The 18,747-nt window shown below is 45.2% G+C and overlaps 1 protein-coding gene across 2 annotated transcripts in view; it reads left to right on the forward strand.

Annotated features, from left to right (window-relative positions):
• The first annotated feature begins 545 nt into the window (after positions 1 to 545).
• CACNB3 (calcium voltage-gated channel auxiliary subunit beta 3) overlaps positions 546 to 18,747 on the forward strand; it is a 45,799-nt gene continuing 27,597 nt past the window's right edge. The window contains exon 1 of one of the 2 annotated variants that reach the window (XM_087710472.1): positions 546 to 743. In XM_087710472.1, the coding sequence (XP_087566598.1) occupies positions 702 to 743 (42 nt within the window). In that variant the 5' untranslated portion in view covers positions 546 to 701. Of the gene's footprint in view, positions 744 to 2,471; positions 2,696 to 18,747 lie in introns of those variants that run through there. The other variant, XM_087710471.1, reaches the window with a different exon arrangement.

Here is an 18,747-nt window from a genome sequence, read left to right on the forward strand (position 1 = left end):
ACACAGGAGAAAATGCGGCTGGGATGGGAGCGAGGGCGGGTGGCTGGCTGGGGGGGGGGGGAATGGATGGATGGATGGATGGATGGAAGGAAGGAAGGAAGGAAGGAAGGAAGGTGGGTAGGTGAGCCGCTTGGGCTACCACAATCTTGCCTCCCGGTTTGCAAGGTGCCCTCCCTCCCGCTATTCCTGCTGGATGAACATCCGAGAAGAAGCCGCCCGAAGAGTCAACCGCAGCTGCAGCTTCAGTCGACGGTCCCGGCTGAGCCGTCTGCGAAGACGGAGGGGGGTGGTGGTAGCGGAGACGGCGGGAAAAGGCGCGGGCCGCCACCGTCGCCGCGCGAAGTGAGCTCAACGGGCTCGGCTGGGCGCACCCCCTCCCCCTCCCCCGGAGTAATGTGATTATTTAGCGCTTGGCACGTCCCCCGTCCGTCCGTCCGTCCCCCCCCTCATTATCCGAGCGGCGCGTAACGGGAGGAGGGGGAAGCGAAAAGGGGCGGAGAGGGATGCGCGGCGGCGGCGGCGCGCGCGGCGCTGGATCTGGAGAGCGAGAGAGAAGAAGGCGAGGGCGAGGAAGGCGCTTGGGAGCGGCGCGGCGGGGAAAGCAGCGGGGGCGGGGGGCGCCTCCCTCCCTCCTTCCTTCCTTCCCAGCTGGCACCGCACTCCGGGCCTCGCCGGCCAGCCGGCTCCCTCCCCGTCTGTCTATGTCTTTTTCTGACTCCAGCGCTACCTTCCTGCTCAACGAGGTAACTTAACAGACACCGCGCAGCCGCCGCCGCCGTTGCCATCGCCTATCACCACGCTGTACTCAACCCCTCTTACCTTCTTCTCTTCCTCCTCCTCCTCCTCCTCCTCCTCCTCCCTGTCTGCCTCCCTGCTCCGTTTTCTCCTCCTGCTGCTAAGCACCGGGACCGGCGCGGGCGGTCCTGCCTAAGCCCTCTTCCCCCAGATTCCCCGCCGCCCTGAATGCAACTCCTGGCGGAACCGGAGCCCTTGCCTGGCGGAATGATGGGCAGGAGACGTCTGGGAGCAGGAGAAGAGGGACTGGTTTTTTTTTTCCCTTTTCCCCCTCTCTTTTCGATCATGGTTCCCCTTCCCGGCATTCCGATGATGTGTGTTTGGTATCTCAGCGGGGAAAAGGGTGAAAACTCCTGTGTGAAGAGACGATGAGATCGGATCTCGTTTTTTGCAAAAAGCTACTGTTAACCCCTCCGTCGCCAAATATATTGGACGGCTCTCCAACTTTGGATGGGAAATGGGCGTGGGGCGGAGATTTAGGTTGTGCCAGCAGCTCTGGCACTGAAGTCAAAGAGGCAGATGGAACCAGCGCCTGGGGGATTGCAGGGGGAAAATCCCCATCTGGCCCATTTCCTGCCCAAGTCCTACCCTCCTCTCTTTGCCCCTGCCAACCGTGTTCGTTTCTGTCAGCCCAGTGCAGGTGGGTAGGCATCGTCTATCCCAGAGTTGGTAGGGTCAAGACGTAGGTAAAGGTGGAAAACTGGTTGGATCATGTATGTGCAATTGTTCATGTAAAGTCGAAGATCTCGGCAAAAGTAAAATGGGTTGTAGTCTTCCACGATCTGGTGATGTCCATAAGTGTTAGACTGTAGCTCCCATCCTCTAGGGCAGTGTTTCTCGACCTTAGCGACTTTAAGTCCTATGGACTTCAACTCCCAGAATAGCTGGCTGGGGAATTCTGGGATTTGAAGTCCACAGGACAAGTCGCCAAGGTTGAGAAACACTGCTCTAGGGAATGGTAGAAGTTGTCCAATGAAGTGAGGGAGAAGAAGTAGGTTGGTGAAATAGGAATCAAGGCTTCTGTCCAAGGATGCCTCTCAAGATTGTCAAAGGTTCCAGAAAAGGCTGTGTTGGCATGAAGACTAGGAATGTGGTGAGCAGGAAATTAGGATGATTGGTAACTGGGTAAAATCTGATATTAAGGAAACTGGTGTATGATAAGACTATCTTCTGTGATTCCCTGTCCATGTGATTTTGCTTGTCCCGTGTTGCTATGCCCATCCCATCCCACCTTGCATTATTGGGGCAGGTAACCCCATGGGTCTCCACCCACACGCAGGTTGGATGTCTCAGTATGCTTTCCTGCATCTCTCTGGTAAATTGTCTGGTACCCACTTAACTCTTGGGAAGCAGTCAAATGGGGATGCATTTGCTGGAAAGTGTGGTTACACTTCTTGTTCTCCTCCTATCCGGTGGGATTGTTCCACACTTCCAAGAACCCTCTTCATGGCCAGCTCTTTCCTTGTTGTGTCCTGCTGTTTCATGCCCCCTGGCACCCCAACCCTACATCTTCCGGTGTTGCTATAAGGAAGTGCGGATAGAGCTGCACTGTCCAGATGCCACTGCCTGCCTCGCCTCCCTCCTTACTTGCCTGTCTCTGTGCCTGCCCCCAAGGGAGGGCTGGTGGGTGGGCGCTATTGTTTTTGCTGTTGCTGCTCAGCTGAGAATGAGAGCATCCAGGGTGGGGGAATCAGATCGATAGCAGGCTGAGTTGCTTTGCCACTGTGTGCCAGCCACCTGCTGCCCCTAACCCAACTGGGGCAGGGGGCACAGCTGTAGACCTCTGTCCATCTGGAAGAGCTCCTATCTTTCTTCCCTCTCGGCTTGGCTTCCTCAACAATTCTTTCCTTCCCCCATGTATGACGACTCCTATCTCCATGGATTCGAAGACTCTGAAGTGGTGAGTCGACAGGCTGAGAGAAAGGGTCTATTTTAAGCTGGGAGACGCCCACTTAAAAGAACTTGGCCTCTTCCTAGTTGGTTGTAGAGGGGTGAGGATCTCTGGGGTCTATTGAAAAGGACTGTTGGAAAGTTGGGGCTAAGGAACCTTGGGGGTGCCATGGTTTGCCACAAGTTTATCGCACGGGTGCTGGGGATTGGGTTAAATTGGCATCTGGGAGGAGGAGCAGTATTTCCTTATTTACTGGGACCATCATGTCTGGCTTCCCAAATCAAGAGACAATATTTTGTAACGGAGAGATCGGTGGTGAAGAATCCCTAAGAAATAGACGGGGACTGAAGGGATTGCATTGTTTGGTTGGACTAAGACTGGTAGATAATTTTGGTCTGGAAGTCTTCCTCAAGGAGCAGAAGAGAAATGCTGTGGGTAGATGAGCCATTTGGACATGGTCCAGTCCTGGAGATTCTAGTGCATTAACAGCTCTCTCCAAACAGCTCCATCTGTTGGCTGGTGAGCCTAATGTATGTGCTCTAGCCCATTCAGAAGGGTGGCGGGCATTGAACAGATGTGTTGTGTTCCTATTTGGACATGTTCTACATCACACCTTTGTGAAGGAAGTGCTTTCTGCCTTTCTAAAGCTGGGAGCAGAAAGGGTAGTGCAGTCCATATAAATAGGCAGCCCAGTTGAGGTTCTTTTATACTGTTTTGGGGAAACATCAGTTGTTCCCAAAGTGGCTCCCTTAAGATAATCCCTTTCAGAAAGAGAGAGAGAGCTTGAGAAATAGCTTCAGAAATCCTGGGTGGGAGTGCGCGAGTGATAGATATGGTTAAGAAGAGAGATTATTTGGGAACAACAACAGGAGGGAGAGAGCGTGCGATGCCCAAGGAAGTCTCCACTGATATGCCAGTTCAGCAGTAGCGATCACCAGGGGAGCCCTGGGGGTTTGTGGTTTCCTGCAAGGGTGGGGGGCAGAGTTGTTCTTATCATCTCCAGACCTGGGGCTTCCTGCCTTCTAGGTTGGGGTCAGGCAGCCACAGTAGGCGCATCTGCTTTGCTTTCAGATGTGTGGGTGGGAGCCAGTGGGGGAGGTGGATGATCAGATGGCATGACGGAACTGGGTCGTGGGGGGCTGTGGCATTTCCCAAAGGCTCTGCTTGAGCTGGTGGGATGGGAGAGATGCATTGCATGTTCAAAGGGTGAGTTGTGCTTTTCTCCCCCACCCTCACCTTCCATTTTTAAGACGCCTTATCAAAATCAAAAACTGTCTCTGAAGATTGTACTGAGTTATTATTCCCCTTCTTCCCCTTGATTATGACCTATCTCAAGAAAATGAGAGAAAGGGGAGGGGGTCTTTTTCTTTAGATAGAAACTGGGCAGATGATACAAGGTCAAAAGCCAATTGAGGGTCATCACCTTTTCCTTCTTTATAGGTAGCGTGATTTCTGTCAGATATTTTGGGATGCAATTATAAATTCTAAGTAATAAGATCATGAATCAGGGATCATGGAAACTATAGTAAAAAAAAATTGAGAGGCACCATATTATTAGAGAAAAGTATTTCTAAATGCTAATATCAGGTTTCTAAATTCAGAGAAAGTTGGCATTCTGTTTATTCTCTTTATAAACTTGTTGATTGTTTAAGTTTTGTTATTCAATTTAGGATTATTGAGTATAGAATTTATATACCACTCAAACAACATTTAGATTTTTGCTGAGCTTGGTTGTTTCCTTGCAGATATTTCGTTACCCAAACTTCATAACATCATCTGTGCTAGTGTTACCTAGTTAGCTACGTAATTGTTACCTAGTTTGGGTAATGAAATTCCTGCAAGTAAATGCCTGTGAAGATTCTCAGTCATCCAGGTCATGGTTGTCCCAAAGATGGTTTTTCAAAAGGCAACTGGGTTTTCTTTGTTTTTCCTTGAAGATATTTCACTTCAGAACAGTTGAAGAAGCTTCTTGGATGAGAAGCGAAATGTGAAAAAAAAACCACCTTTGTGGCTGCAAGAAAACTAGCAAGCTCAGAGAGCACCAGGGACCCCTCATTTCAACTCTAAGCTACAAATATTCTCCTTTATTTAGAGTTTCCTTCAAAACATGAAGGCAGACTATAAGATTTTCCTCTACTCCTTTGATCTTCTTGCAAAATCCCAACCTTGCAGAGCAAATTAGGCTGAGAAACAATGACTGGACCCAGAAAACCTTTCGGGCCCTATGGCTGGATTGGTGGTCCAGTGGGAGTTTTCAGTAATAGACCCAGGTTCTTATCTTGCCTTCTATCACTCCTGGTGGCTCTGATGGTTGGGAGTACATAGAGTTAAAACCTGGGCAATCTGGAAGATCCTTAATTTGTGAAGGTTTCTGGATCCACTACACTACCCAAATGTGTACTGTGTACTTGTTTGAGGGGTTAAGCCAGAAACAGGACAAACAGCCCTGTTGATAAATTGAATTTGAGTGCCTTGGATCACAATCACAGCCGTTCCTCCTGTCATTTTGAATTCACCGAGTGTAATGGTAAATTAAATAAAATAGCTGGTACAGGAGCAAAAGATGGGCCAGGTTCATGACTCTGGGTATGAATACTTTGAAGATGGTTTCTTGTCTTCCTGTGTTTGTCTTCTCCTGTCGAATTACAATTGCTCAGGAAAAAAAATACATTAAAAAAGAGCCCAGTCCTGTCATCTGAGTTTCTACTCCTCATTGTAATCCATAATCCCTCATTTGTAGAATTTGCTTTTAGTATTCTCTGGGGAAAGCAGGTGGTTGGCTGTCATTTGCATTTGCTTTCAAAATAAGGAATCTTCCTCTTATTATATTATACACACACACACACAAAGAGAGAGAGAGACACACACACACATATACTGGTCTTGTTGTATTTCGGGTCTTTTCCCGTGTAAGATTGAGATTGTCTTGGCAACGTTTTGGTGAGGTTTCGCTCGCCATCCTCAGGCTGGTGTTTTTGGCTTAAAGCTTGGCTGGAGCTGCAGTCTTTATTTTATTTATATATATAGCCATTTCATGCCATTTTATTTATATGTATAGCTGCCGTATATATATAAATAAAATGAGTGACAGTGAATCTAAGGATTGTCAAGACAGTGGAGATCAGAATAAAGCTCAGCTAAGTGGCAAGATAAAAGGAGAGAGAAAGAGTTTGCATCTCTTTGACAGTATGCCTTTTAAGCTCTTTGGCCCACATTAAGTGTCTTGTTAGGTTGTTCGTAGCTGCAGCTGTGACAACACAAATGGAACCAGAGATAACCCCTCTCTCCCATTACTACATAGGTATAGTTATTAAGGATTTTAGATTGGGGGCTTTTAAACTTACGGGCACCTCTTGAAGGAGAAAACCTTAATTCTAATTTTGAGCACAGGCTTTCAAGATGCTGAAGAATTATGTTTCCAGAAACATGGAAGAGTGAGCTTCTGACCATGATAGCTGTGGAGTCCCTGAGAATTATCCCAGCCACCCAACATTATAAGTATGGACTGGAGGCTAAAACATTTAAATAATACTTGCTGGAATTGGGTATGTCTAGTTCAATGAAAAAAAGGGCTAGGAGGAGACATGATAGCAGTGTTCCAATGTCTAAGGGGCTACCACAAAGAAAAGTGGGGTCAACCTATTCTCCAGAGCACCTGAAGGCAGGACAAGAAGTAATGGGTGGAAACTAATCGAGAGAAGCAACTTAGAACTAAGGAGAAATTTCCTGACAGTTAGAACAATTAATCAGTGGAACAACATGCCTCCAAAAGTTGTGAATGCCCAACACTGGAAGTTTTTAAGAAGAGAATGGACAACCATTTGTCTGAAATGGTATAAGGTCTCCTGCCTAAGCAGGTGGTTGGACTAGAAGACCTCCAAGGTCCCTCCCAACTCTGTTATTCTGTTATGTCAGGACCATGCTGTTAAGTTCCAATTAATTATTGGTCATGCCTGTACCCAAGAATCTAGTCAATTAAAGGCCAGTACTAAATTGGAGCTAGATAAGAGTTAATGAAATTCAAGAGAGTCTGAACTTGGACCACTTGTGGGAATGTAAGGACTTCAGGCCGATTCCTCTCTTAGTCCCTCTTCAGGCTCCACCTTTCCTGCTATAGAGCAGATCTAAAGCAGTGGGACTTCAGCACAAAGGACTTGATTTCTGACAGCTTCAACACAAATTTGGTTTTAAAGAATCATTTTCGACTCATCGTCTTTTCTCCTTCCTCTGCTGTGCATGTGAAAAGGTTGGCAGGTTATTCCCATTAAGGTTTTGTTCGCAACAAACAAGGTTGGGTAAAACTCCAAGAGATGCTTTCACACAACACGCTTCCTTGGCCTTAAACCTTGGTTGTTTCTGCGTGTAATTAAGACGTGTATTTTAATGCATTGTACCAAGGGGTTTAATGCATTGTGCAAAGCAGAAAGAAGATGGATTCAATGACGAGTGTAAAGGCCTTGTGTGAACCACAGTCTTTTTTAAATTTTTCACATTCTCCATATGCCCAAATGACAGAATATCCAGTGGGGAAGAAAAAGATAATTTTTTTGGTGGGGGAGAAACCCAGTTCTGGATCTTCATCAAACTGCATTTGCACAGAGATTGAGCAAACACTTCTGAAAAAAGGAGAAAGCTTAACGACAGAGAAGGATGAGGAATCAGAGGAAACAGGAGCACTCTAGTATGCCCTATAGCAGTGTTTCTCAACCTTGGTGACTTTAAGTCCTATGGACTTCAACTCCCAGAATCCCCCAGCCAGCATAGCTGGCTGGGGAATTCTGGGAGTTGAAGTCCACAGGACTTAAAGTCACCAAGGTTGAGAAACACTGCCCTATAGTATTCCAAAACAGGCTTTTATCAAGCTTTTGCAAAACATGGTGGGCAAAAGCGTTTTGTTGCTGAAGGGGAGCAGAAAACATTTTCCCGACGCAACCAGCTTCTTTGGACCTGAAGCATAAATGCCCTTTGGGAGAGGGGGGGGGAATACAAATACAGTATGATCACCAGAATATGTATCCCGTCACTGTACTAAGGTAAACTGCCTGTCTTCATGATACTCAGCTGCCCTGACATATAATAAATTTCTGATCATCTTTACATAAACAAATGCAGCTTTGGAGGCTGTTAGCCTGGAGTGGAGGAAAGTAGCTTTCTCCCTACCAGCTGTTTTGGCGGAGCTCAGAATGACTGCAACCCCCCGAAGGAAGAAAGCTGCTTTTGTGTAAAAGGGAAAGAGAAACAACATCTGTCAAGAGCTTTGTGTTCCGTTCATGTGCATGTAATGGGAGGTTTGCAGCTCACCCAGCACTGCCTTTTACTCCCACCCTGGGAGATGGGGTGGCTCTTGCGATCTTGAAATAGTCTGCAAATGTTTTCATTTAACAGAGTATTGGGAACATCCTTTGCGAAGGACTGTTGTGTTGTCCGCCCAGAAATCTGAAGTTTGAGGTCGGCTTGGTTTGTGATTGTGACATGTCGGAGAACCAGAAAGTAAACACTTGTTTGAAGGTCTCTGTATCGCAAAGCATACTGAGCTAAGGCAGATGGAACAGAAGAGACAGGGAAGCGGGTCATAATTTATTTTGGCTGGAGCTGGCATCCATTCACTTTGCCACTTTTCTGCTTTCTTTTAGCTGAATGGGGAAAGGCTGAGCTTACAGGTTTGGTTGCTGCTGGGATGATAAGATTTATTAATCTCAATTTTCAACGTCTCTCATTCCGTCTTTATACACTGGAGTCAGCCTGGTTTTCAGAATATTTCAAGAGACCTTTAAGCTTCAAGATGTTTCATGCTTCCCAGTTCTTACCATCAGGGATCTTCAGCTAACTCCTTTGCCCCTTTCCATCTTTTTTCCTTGTCTTTGAACAAATCCTGCTAGGATTCCCTTTGCCGGTTCTTCAGATGTTAACTGCTATTCTCCCTTGTGCCCCTACATTTGAAGATAAAACCCTCCTTCTTCTCAGACCAGTTTTGGAGCTCCAACCATTGCAAATGTCAAAACAGCACCAGACATGCACAAGTGGGAAATACCAGCCTAATAGGGAGTAGAGGAATGGGGAATTGAGCATGCTCAGTTGCTGCAGAATGCCAACTAACTCTTGAGGGAAGGAAAATAGAAAGCTCAAGAGGGAATGGCTGGAATCTTGACGTAGAGCATGCTGCACCATCACATTTTGTTGTATGTAGTTTTTGGTTCCTGGTTCCTTTTACATAAAACTCAGGATAGTAGTATAAAGGATGCTCTAACAGTTGCTCAATTTCAGGGGAGTTGGGTTTCTACATTCTGTGTCTAAGACACTTTTCCCAGTGAGTACCTTATTGTTGACTCAGCCCTTGCTTTATCAACACAAGGTGTTGCAAGGATAGGGGTCATCAGTTCTATTGTGTGTTAGGGTTAGAAGTGAACGGTCTTCATGGCTGAGTAGGAGGAGATGCAATATTTTGAGGCCAATGATGACTGATGATTAGACAACTGCCCTCTTTCCTAAGATACAAGGAATCTACTAATGACAGCTCAGTGAGTACTGTTTGTCTATTCCCCCAAAAGGGAGAGCAGTTTGATAAAGTTTGTAAAACATGACTCTATGTCTATGGGATTAAGTTATTTTCTGAAACGGGGAGATTTTTCCGTGACCCGTCAAAACCGCGGTCCACAAAAGCGCGATCGACGAAAGCGCACATTTGACGTCATCACAGCGCGACGAAAAAAATTAAAAATTGAAATAAAAATAAAATTAAAGCAAGCCGGTTCACATAAAGGTAAGGGTTAGGGTTAGGGTTAGGGTTAGGTTAAGGGTTAGGGTTAGGTTTAGAGCGTTAGGGTTACGTTTAGCGTTAGGTTAAGAGTTAGCATTAGGTTTAGCGTTAGGTTAAGGGTTAGGTTTAGGGTTAGATTTAGGGTTAGGTTAAGGGTTAGGTTTAGGGTTAGGTTTGGGGGGGTTAGGGTAAGGTTTTCGCTTTATTTTTACATTTTTCGATCACAGCGCTATGTTTTCGTCGCGCTGTGATGACGTCAAATGCGCACTTTCGTCGACCGCGATTTTGTCGTCCGCGGTTTTGTAGTGGAACCGATTTTTCAATAAGATTTATTTATCAATAAGTCCAGGGTAGACAGATTTGAGGCTTCTGTTTGTTTGTTTGTTTGTTTGTTTTGTAGTAGGAGCCTGGATTGCCCCAAACAGAGCAAAAGCCAAAATAGTGGCTTGATAAAGCCTAGTTTTGCAGAAAAAGTATTTATGAGGGCATGTTCTGCTCTGCCCTATTTTATTTGACAGGGAACTTGCCTTAAGTTGGCAGGTGCTATGCAGCAGAGCGAGGATGGATGGATGAATGGATGGACTAAAAAGTTTGAGGATTTCATGCATACACATACCCTCTGCACCTCAGCAAGCAAATCCTTTCTTAACATGAAGGGAGAAAACTTTCTCAAGACTTCCCCCATCATGTGCACCATAGGCTGTTTGGTTTCAGGTAATATAAATCTATATTGCACTTAGACTTTAATGGGGCATGGTCAAACAAAAAAATGTTTCCCGGTTACACCAAAAAGAAACTATTTCTTTGTCCTGCTTCCACAGCTCTGTGGGATTCTTGCAAAGATTCATACATTTAGTTACAGGGATGAGTCCCTTGTGTAGCAGCCTCAAACTAACAGCATTGCCTCTCATCTACTCTCCAAGCAACATCTTCATTACAGTACTTTTCCATCTAAACCTAGGTTTGATTCTTTTGCAGCGAGAAGCCAGTGTGTGTCATTCACTCAGTCACCACCCTGGCATTGGTGCCTGTCCTTCCAAGGTGGCTTGCACTGTTGCTGGGAGTGTCTTCCTTCCCCGCCCACAGTTAAAAAAAAAAAGGGGGAGGAGCACTGGCTGGCATTCAGTGCTGTACTGAACAGTTTTACACCAAGTTGGGTATAAGAAGGGAGGGGTGAGATTATTGCTTCATGGGAGAAAGAAAGAGAGAAAGAGAGAGGGGGAACTTCACCCTTTCCCTGCTTTATTTCTGTAAAGTGCATGTCTGAAGGCTCACATTTTTGATGCAGTGTCCCATAAATGCATATTTTCAATTCTTGGGGAAAGATAAGATAATCGTCTGGCAGCAACTGTGTGATACTACCAAGAATAAGTGCATAGTCTTGCGGCTATTGGTTTGTTCCAGATCTTAATCTGTGAAAACATAAATGGCAGAAACATAATACAAATGTAAATCTCCTTAATTTATTAAGCCCCCCACACTCTATTGCTTAAAAGCCATGAAGACCTGGCCATTCAGCTGTTTCTTCAACAAGAGAAAGTGAATCTCTCATTTCATTGAGCTTGCCATCTTTTTACATTTTTAAAAATGTTTTATTGTAATATCTTTGATCGTTGTGAGCCTCTTAGAGTCTTTGAGAGCTGGGCAGCTGATAAATTTAATTATTTATTTATTAATGAGCCAAGTCATCCCTACTAAAGCATGGGTGATCCTATTGTTGCCTGTGGCCCCTCATCTAATACACAGGTGTCAAATTTAGCAATAGCATGGCCAGATATTGGCATGATTATCTTGGTCTATTTTCCAGGGTATGGGATGGTTTTAAGGATTGGGAAGAGCATAGATGTCATCCCAGAAACAAAGCTTCCATCTGTAACCCCCCTCCCAAATTTTCAGCCACATTTTTCCAATCATGCTAGATCAGGGGTCAGCAACCCGCGGCTCTGGAGCCGCATGTGGCTCTTTCATCCCTCTGTTGTGGCTCCATGTTGCCGGCCGATGCCACAATTTTGAAAGGACCTTTCGGTTGGGTGGGGGAGTGGGTTTTCCAGTCGGCTCCACAATTGATATGGCTTTCAGTTAGGGCAGGTAGAGGAAAAAGAACGCCATGCTAGGAGGAGACTCTATGGTGGGGGAACCGAACTTCTGGTCAGCTCCAGAATTGAACGGGGGGGGGGGGGCTTCCGGTTAGGACATTTGTGGCTCCCGGTGTTTTCTTTTCTGTTGGAAACGGGTTCAAATAGCTCTTTGAGGGTTTAAAGTTGCCAGCCCCTGTGCTAGATGGACTCTTATGGCATTTGGTTGAGTGACTAACTGATTGACTTCGAAGACTCCTCTCTCACAAGATTCGGGGTGGTTCACAATCCATAAAGCATACTTTTATAACTCACAAATACCAATCAAAATTATAGTCAAAATGCAATGCCATTAAAATGAAATATAACAAAGGTAACCCAACAGAAAAGTAGCTTCACAAACAGCCACTCAAACATCAGACACCTAGTGAAACAAGATCAGTTTCCCCACCTTCCTAAAAATCAAACATGTGGGAGCTTTTTAGATCTCTTCAAGCAACCCATTCTGTAGCCAAGGGATAAACCTTAAGAAGGACCATCTGTAAGAACCCAACTCTTCCTTTCTCATACTATTTGAAGCATCCACTCCTACATAGAACGTCCAGGGTTCAGGGTATATTTTGTTGAAAAAAATAGGCTTCCAAAGAATAAAGGGGAACCAAACCATGCAGGGTTGGCACTAGCACTTGAATCATACTTGGGAATCTATCAGCAGTCCATTCAGCAACCTCCAGCAGGAAGACCACCTTCAACTAAAGTTTCCAAGCAGTCTTCAAAGACAGAGTTGAGAGCAAACGTATTGAGACTTAAAGGTGATGAAAGCATGAGTCATTGTTGCTATGGAGCATTCTTGCTCCAAAAAGGGGTGGAATCGGTACATCAGCCAAGGCTCTGCAAAGGCTGCTCTGGCCAAAGTCTCTGCTCAAGCAGCTAGAGAAGAACCTCCCAAGTTGCAACATGTCTCGTTTGAAGAAGTTTGATTCTGGTCAGAGGTAGCAATGGAGTCAAAATATTTCTGCACCAACAGTACCACCCTCTTGCTAGAACTCTGTTTTAGCTTGGTCAAGTTTTTATTTGTTCGTTAGATTTAGATTTCTCTTTTTATATAAGAGGTCAAGGCAACACACATAGTACTCGTCCTCTTTTTCTTCACAACAACACTCTGAGGTAGGGTGGGCAAAGACAGTGAATGACTGGCCTCACACTTTGGCCTCCACATATGAAACGTAATTTTAGATTCCTAGCAGAGGAAATGTCCTGTGTTTAAGTCATGGTAGAAAAGAGAGCTTCATTATCACAGCACACAATTTGCCACAACAATGCTTTATTTTGCAGGACCCAATCTGGGTTGATCAATGTGACCAGAGATTTAGACTTCTGAGCTTTCGGATTCATGCTGGAGCCCATCATCGGGGAACTTCTCTCTCACCAGAATGTGCATTCCAGTAGAAAGAAGTTCCCTGAGGATGGGCTCCAGCATAGCAATAGCAATAGCACTTAGACTTATATACCCCTTCACAGTGCTTTTACAGCCCTCTATAAGTGGTTTACAGAGTCATCCTATTGCCCCCAACAATCTAGCTCCTCATTTTACCCACCTCAGAAGGATGGAAGGCTGAGTCAACCTTGAGCCGGTAAGAATTGAACTGCCGAACTGCAGCTAGCAGTCAGCAGAAGTAGCCTGCAGTACTGCACTCTAACCACTGCGCCACCTCGGCTCTAGGCATGAGACCAAAAGCTCAGAAGATCAAACCCCTGGTCCCCACGACCCATCCAGATTGGATCATGCAACATTATCCTGGGACATATATAAATGCTTTCATTCATACTTTATTTTGCCCCAAACAATAAGTGCTGGCGTCTGTCCTCTTGGCAATAGGGTTTGTTTTAACATTTGCAAATCATATGTTTTTTTTTCTCAAATTCTTTTGAAACTTGGAGTTCCTTACAGAGACCTGGAATTGTCTAGCAATTTGTACCAGTAGCTTACTGTTTTTGTCACTCTCTGGTTATTGTTTGAGGCTGCTGAGAGACATGGAGTCCTGCAATAACTGGAAGGCCCCAAGTTCCTTACTTTTTTTTAAAGTACATCCATTAAACCAGAATGTATTTCCAAAACAGATGTTCCATTTACAGCCCAGTTCATTATTGAAATAAATTATATCCTTTAAGATGCTTGGAGTATTTTAAAGTGGCCCTATAAATTATTACTACTACTTTTCAAATGCTTTGAATATTTTAAATATGCATTGCTTATTAATGTTGTCAGGTAGAATTTTGGGATGCCCATCATAAGCTTTTTCTTGGTGGCCTCACCGTTGATGTTTGCTATCTCAAATTCTTCTACTGAAAAAGCACTCCTGACCTTCAAGATCAGCAAATTCTCCTTAAATCTGATACCCCTGTTAAGTGGCAAATTTTTTTAAAAAATAATCTGTCCAAATGGGTCCTTGGCATTTTTGTTGGTTTAACATACACGTACATGGCACATGTCAAAAATTTATTTGTAAATGCCTGCTGACTCTTCCTGTAAGAAAGGAAAACTCCACAAAAAAGAAAACACCCTGAGAAGGGCAAGGAAACTGAAGGGTCGAGAGAAATAAAGTTGATGTAAGTAGCATATGGTGTTACATGGATTAACATGGCACCTGAAGTCTGGGGCTTGGCCAAAGGGTGGGTTATGGACAAATAGGTTTGAGGAGGATATTGTAGGTAGAGAATGCTTTCATAACACCCAAATGCTATATAGTATGGTGGAAAGGTTAGCTGTTTGATCACAGGAACATAATTGTTAGCAAATTAATAAAAGAATGGGCAGAATTTAGCATCGAACTTGTCAATAGAAAGCTGACAGCCCGGGTTCAAGACCTGAGCTCCATGTACCAGGATGACTTCAGCTCCTAATACTTGCCCCGGCTCCTGTCCGTCTAGCAGTTCAAAAACATGCAAATGCAAGTAAATAAATAGGTACCACTTTGGCGGGAAGGTAATGGCATTCTCTGCACTTCTACATATAGTCATGCTGGCCACATGACCATGAAAGGTTGGCTTCCATGCTGGCTGCCTCGGCTAAGAAACGGAAATAAACACTGTGCCGTAAACTGTCAAAGAAACCTTTATCTAGTGGATCGTTTAAGTGTTCAAAGGGCTTCATCCAGATCCTTTCCATAACAGCCATAGAGGGCAAGCCTTTGTTATTGCCTACTGATTGCACATCAAAAGGATGGAGGGCACTGTAGATTCATGGGACATGTTGAATTAGGACTTCTGAGTATTTTGGTACTAGCATCTTGTTTGTGTATAACAGGAGCCTCCTTGGTGCATATCAGCATGCAACAGGGGTGTCAAAATTGATTTCATTGAGGGCCACATTAGGGTTGTGTTTGACCTCGGGGGAGGACAGGGGGGCATGGCTAGCTCAATGTCACTTGTGTCAGGGGCACCTATGGTAGCCCGAGTGCTCTGCCAGAGAAAATGAGCTCCTGAGCTCCATTTTCAGCTGTGACCCTTGCAAGGTCCATTTCACTGCTAGAGGCACCACGGGTCAATTCTTTGTTGTTTCCAGGGTCAGATCCTTGCGGGCCATACCCAGCCCCGCGGCCTTGAGTTTGACACCCCTGGCATAGAAGGTTGATCTGATCTTGTTCTGACTGACAAAAACTTCAGCCTCTCCATTGGCCTGGGTTACAAAATAGATGTCAGGGTTCCAACTAGCATCCAAAATTAAATCAGAGTCCAAGGCAAAGTATTGCTCAAAGTTCCAATTTATTAAGAGAGCCGTGTTGGTACATCTGGGAAAACCCAAATCTGAAAGCTTCCTGGTTTTCCCCACCCGATTGAAAGTTCAAGATCCTGCCCCCACACCCACAAGACCATCACATGGAACAATCTTCCACTGCCATGCTGGCAGTTCCACCCATCCAGTTTCGGTCAGGTGCAGAGGTGCAGAGTTAAAGGATGACCTTGGCTTTCTAAAAAGGAATTTTATTTTGGCTACACAGCATTTAACTCCGTACAAGCTCCCCTCCCATTTTCCCACAATAGAAATGGCATAGTGGAATAATAGAAAGTGTGGCATGCCGAAGATCCAAAAGGAATATGGCTGCAGGCCTGACAATAGAATAGGACAGGGATGGGATCCTACTGGTTAAACAACCAGTTTGCTAAGCGTGTGCTTTGCATGTGCAGTTTACAGAGAAATCACCTTCCGCGTTACTGCTGGAGAGGAAAACAGCTGAGGCGCGGCATTCCACTCTGCCGCGTCTATCAACTGGGCTTCAGAAAAGGGAATATATAGGTGAGTATAGTGCATGGGCAGGCGGGCCCAGATGAAAGTCAGAGCAAACCGGTTCGCTCCCAGCGAGCTACTGGTTCACCCATACCTGTCTGAACCAGTGGAATCCCACCACTGGAAATAGGAGCAAAGCTGCAGCAATTACTATACTATTCCAGTGGTTGTATGCAATGTTATACCACAACATAAATTACCGTGACTTTATATTTCTACCTTTCTCAGTCTTATTTTGCCTTCAGTGTTGTTTGTATTGACATCTGAGACAATTGCAGGCTTTCCATTCAAGGCAGCCATAATGAATGTGAATGCAAATGGGTGTGATTATAGCCACTTCACAAACATAACTATATCAGTTGCACCTCACTGCTTTATTACAGGGTAGGAGTCAGTCTGTTCTCACCCAAGAGCCAATCTGAGTCTGAGTGAATGGTCAGGGAGGGCTGAGGAGGTGCCTGCAACAAATGGGACAAAATAATCAAATAGGCAGGGCTGTCTCATTGCAGGCATATCACCCATAAGCCCTGATTGGAAACATATTCATTGGAAGCATAGGAAAAGATAGTACAAGTAGCCCAGAGGTGGTTATTCAGCAGGTTCTGACCAGTTCTGGAGAACCAGTAGCAGAAAGTTTGAGTAGTTTGGAGAACCAGTAAATACCACTTCTGACTGGCCCCACCCCCATCTATTCTCTGCCTCCCGAGTCCCAGCTGATCGGGAAGGAATGGGGATTTTGCAGTATCCTTTCCCTGCCACACCCACCAAGCCACGCCCGCCAAGTCGCACCCACAGAACTGGTAGTAAAAGAATTTGAATCTCACCACTGAAGTAGCCCTTGACTTATGACCACAATTGAGCCCAAAATTTCTGTTGCTAAACAAGATAGTTGTTAAATTAATTTTGCCCCATTTTATGACCTTTCTTGCCACAGTTGTTAAGTGAATCACTGCAGTTATTAAATGATTAACACAGTTGTTAAGTGAATCTGGCTTCCCTATTGACTCTGCTTGTCAGAAGGTCGCAAAAGATAACCACGGGATCCCAGGACATCATAAATGTGAGTCAGTTGCCATCATAAGTAATCCGTCACGTTCAATATACACATGCCTGCCGGATTGATCTATCTAAGCCGGTCTTAAACTGATATACTAACAGTCTCTCTGGCCAGACTCTTAGTTTTCCCGACAACAACTGGAAATCCCATATATAATCAGCAACCAGCCAACCTTCTGGCGTGATGCCATCAACTCCCCTTCAACCCTTTGTACCCAGGTCGGATCCTCAAACCGTTCTCGGAGGACATCCAAAAAGAGACCACAATGCCACAACTCTGCACTGTTCACTGTAGAGATCCACGGCCCAATCTGTGGCCTCTCCAAGACCCCCGCAATGGCCATCACTGGCCCATTGTGAAGTGTACAAATGGCCGAATCGGTCCATATGCTCTATTACGTGACCTAAGAAAATGGCTACTTTGTCTGGGTTACCATCGAAAGAGATCTTCAAGGAGGGAGGCTCCCAAGGACCACCCACTATAGCCTGGCCTTTTCTACTTCCAGCTGGCCAAGTATAGACTGGATGGGCACTAGATACCACCTGTGGCGGCCAACGTTGACTTCTGTCGCCACTTAGCGGATCCCTTTGCTGTTGGGATGGCAGCCTCGAAGGCAACTGTGGGCCCAGCTCCCCGCTACTGGCCTGTGTATGTTCCTGGAATGCATCCAACCTCCACCCAGATGACACCCAACCACCATCACCAATCACCATGACCCACGCCCTCAGCCACACCCCCACTCAGTGTCATCATAGCCTCCTTGGTTAGCCGCATCCAGGCAGAAGAGTTACGTCAGAGTAGGCAGTTGCACCTGAGTAAAAGAGTTACTCTGCAAAGCAGTGAGGGAGGCCTTAAAGAGCCACATGCAGCTACAGGCTCCGCCAACATCAGAGAGTCAACATCACCGTGGCAGTGTTGGTGGCATGTAAGCATGGCTGAGTGGGCGTAGCGATGGACGGGCTCCCTCCTGAATGGCAGCCCGAGGGCTGACATAACCGTCATAAATATGAGTCAATTGCCAAGTGTCTGAATTTTGTTCATATGGCCATAGGGATACTGCAACGGTTGTGAGTGTGAAAAATGGGCATAAGTCACTTTTTTCAATGCCATTGTAACTTCAAATGGTCATGAATTGTTGTAACTCAAGGACTACCTGTTGTAAATATATCCCAGAGGAGGGGCCTCCAGTGCTTCTATACTATAGAAGATGGATTTTTTTTTGGACAATGTTTAGTATGAAGAGAAGCTTGTTTTAAATTTTACAAAAGTATCTTTTTTAATCTGGGAATGAAACTTTGAGGAATGGCTGCATTCATTCTATATTGTATTTAATGGATTTATAGGCCGCCCAATCCCGGAGGACTCCGGGCGGCTTATACATTTAACCTTATATATACATTTAACCTTCTTGCTGACTTAACCAGTTTTCTGCGTTCGTACAATATACCAAAGCACAAACTAATGAAATAAGCTGGGTTCCCAAAAATAACATTTCCCAAAAATTCCCACAACAAATGAAGCAAAGTTAACTAAGAAAGCTTAATATATTGTGGAAAAACACTTGCTAGTCCTGGTTAAATGTAGAGATTTCAGATTTCAACATTTTAATAGACCACTTTCACCACTTGTTGGTATTCAAATGACAAATGGTAACCTCATAACTCCACCCCATAATATTATAACCTAATCAAAACCCAAATCCTTCATGTATCCAGTAGCCTCTAAGATTTGACATTAGGAACTGCGGCACAAATCACAGTGGGGATGTAGCTTACACGTGATTGTTCTAAGACCCTTGGTTCAGTGGTGGGATTCAGATAATTTAAACAACCGGTTCTCTGCCCTAATGACCAGCTGGGTAGGTGGGGCTCAGTGGTCATGTGA

This window comes from Thamnophis sirtalis, unplaced genomic scaffold (assembly GCF_051295495.1).
Source record: "Thamnophis sirtalis isolate CommonGarterSnake01/CBP01778 unplaced genomic scaffold, rThaSir2_p1.2 scaffold_3, whole genome shotgun sequence".
NCBI lineage: Eukaryota > Metazoa > Chordata > Lepidosauria > Squamata > Natricidae > Thamnophis > Thamnophis sirtalis.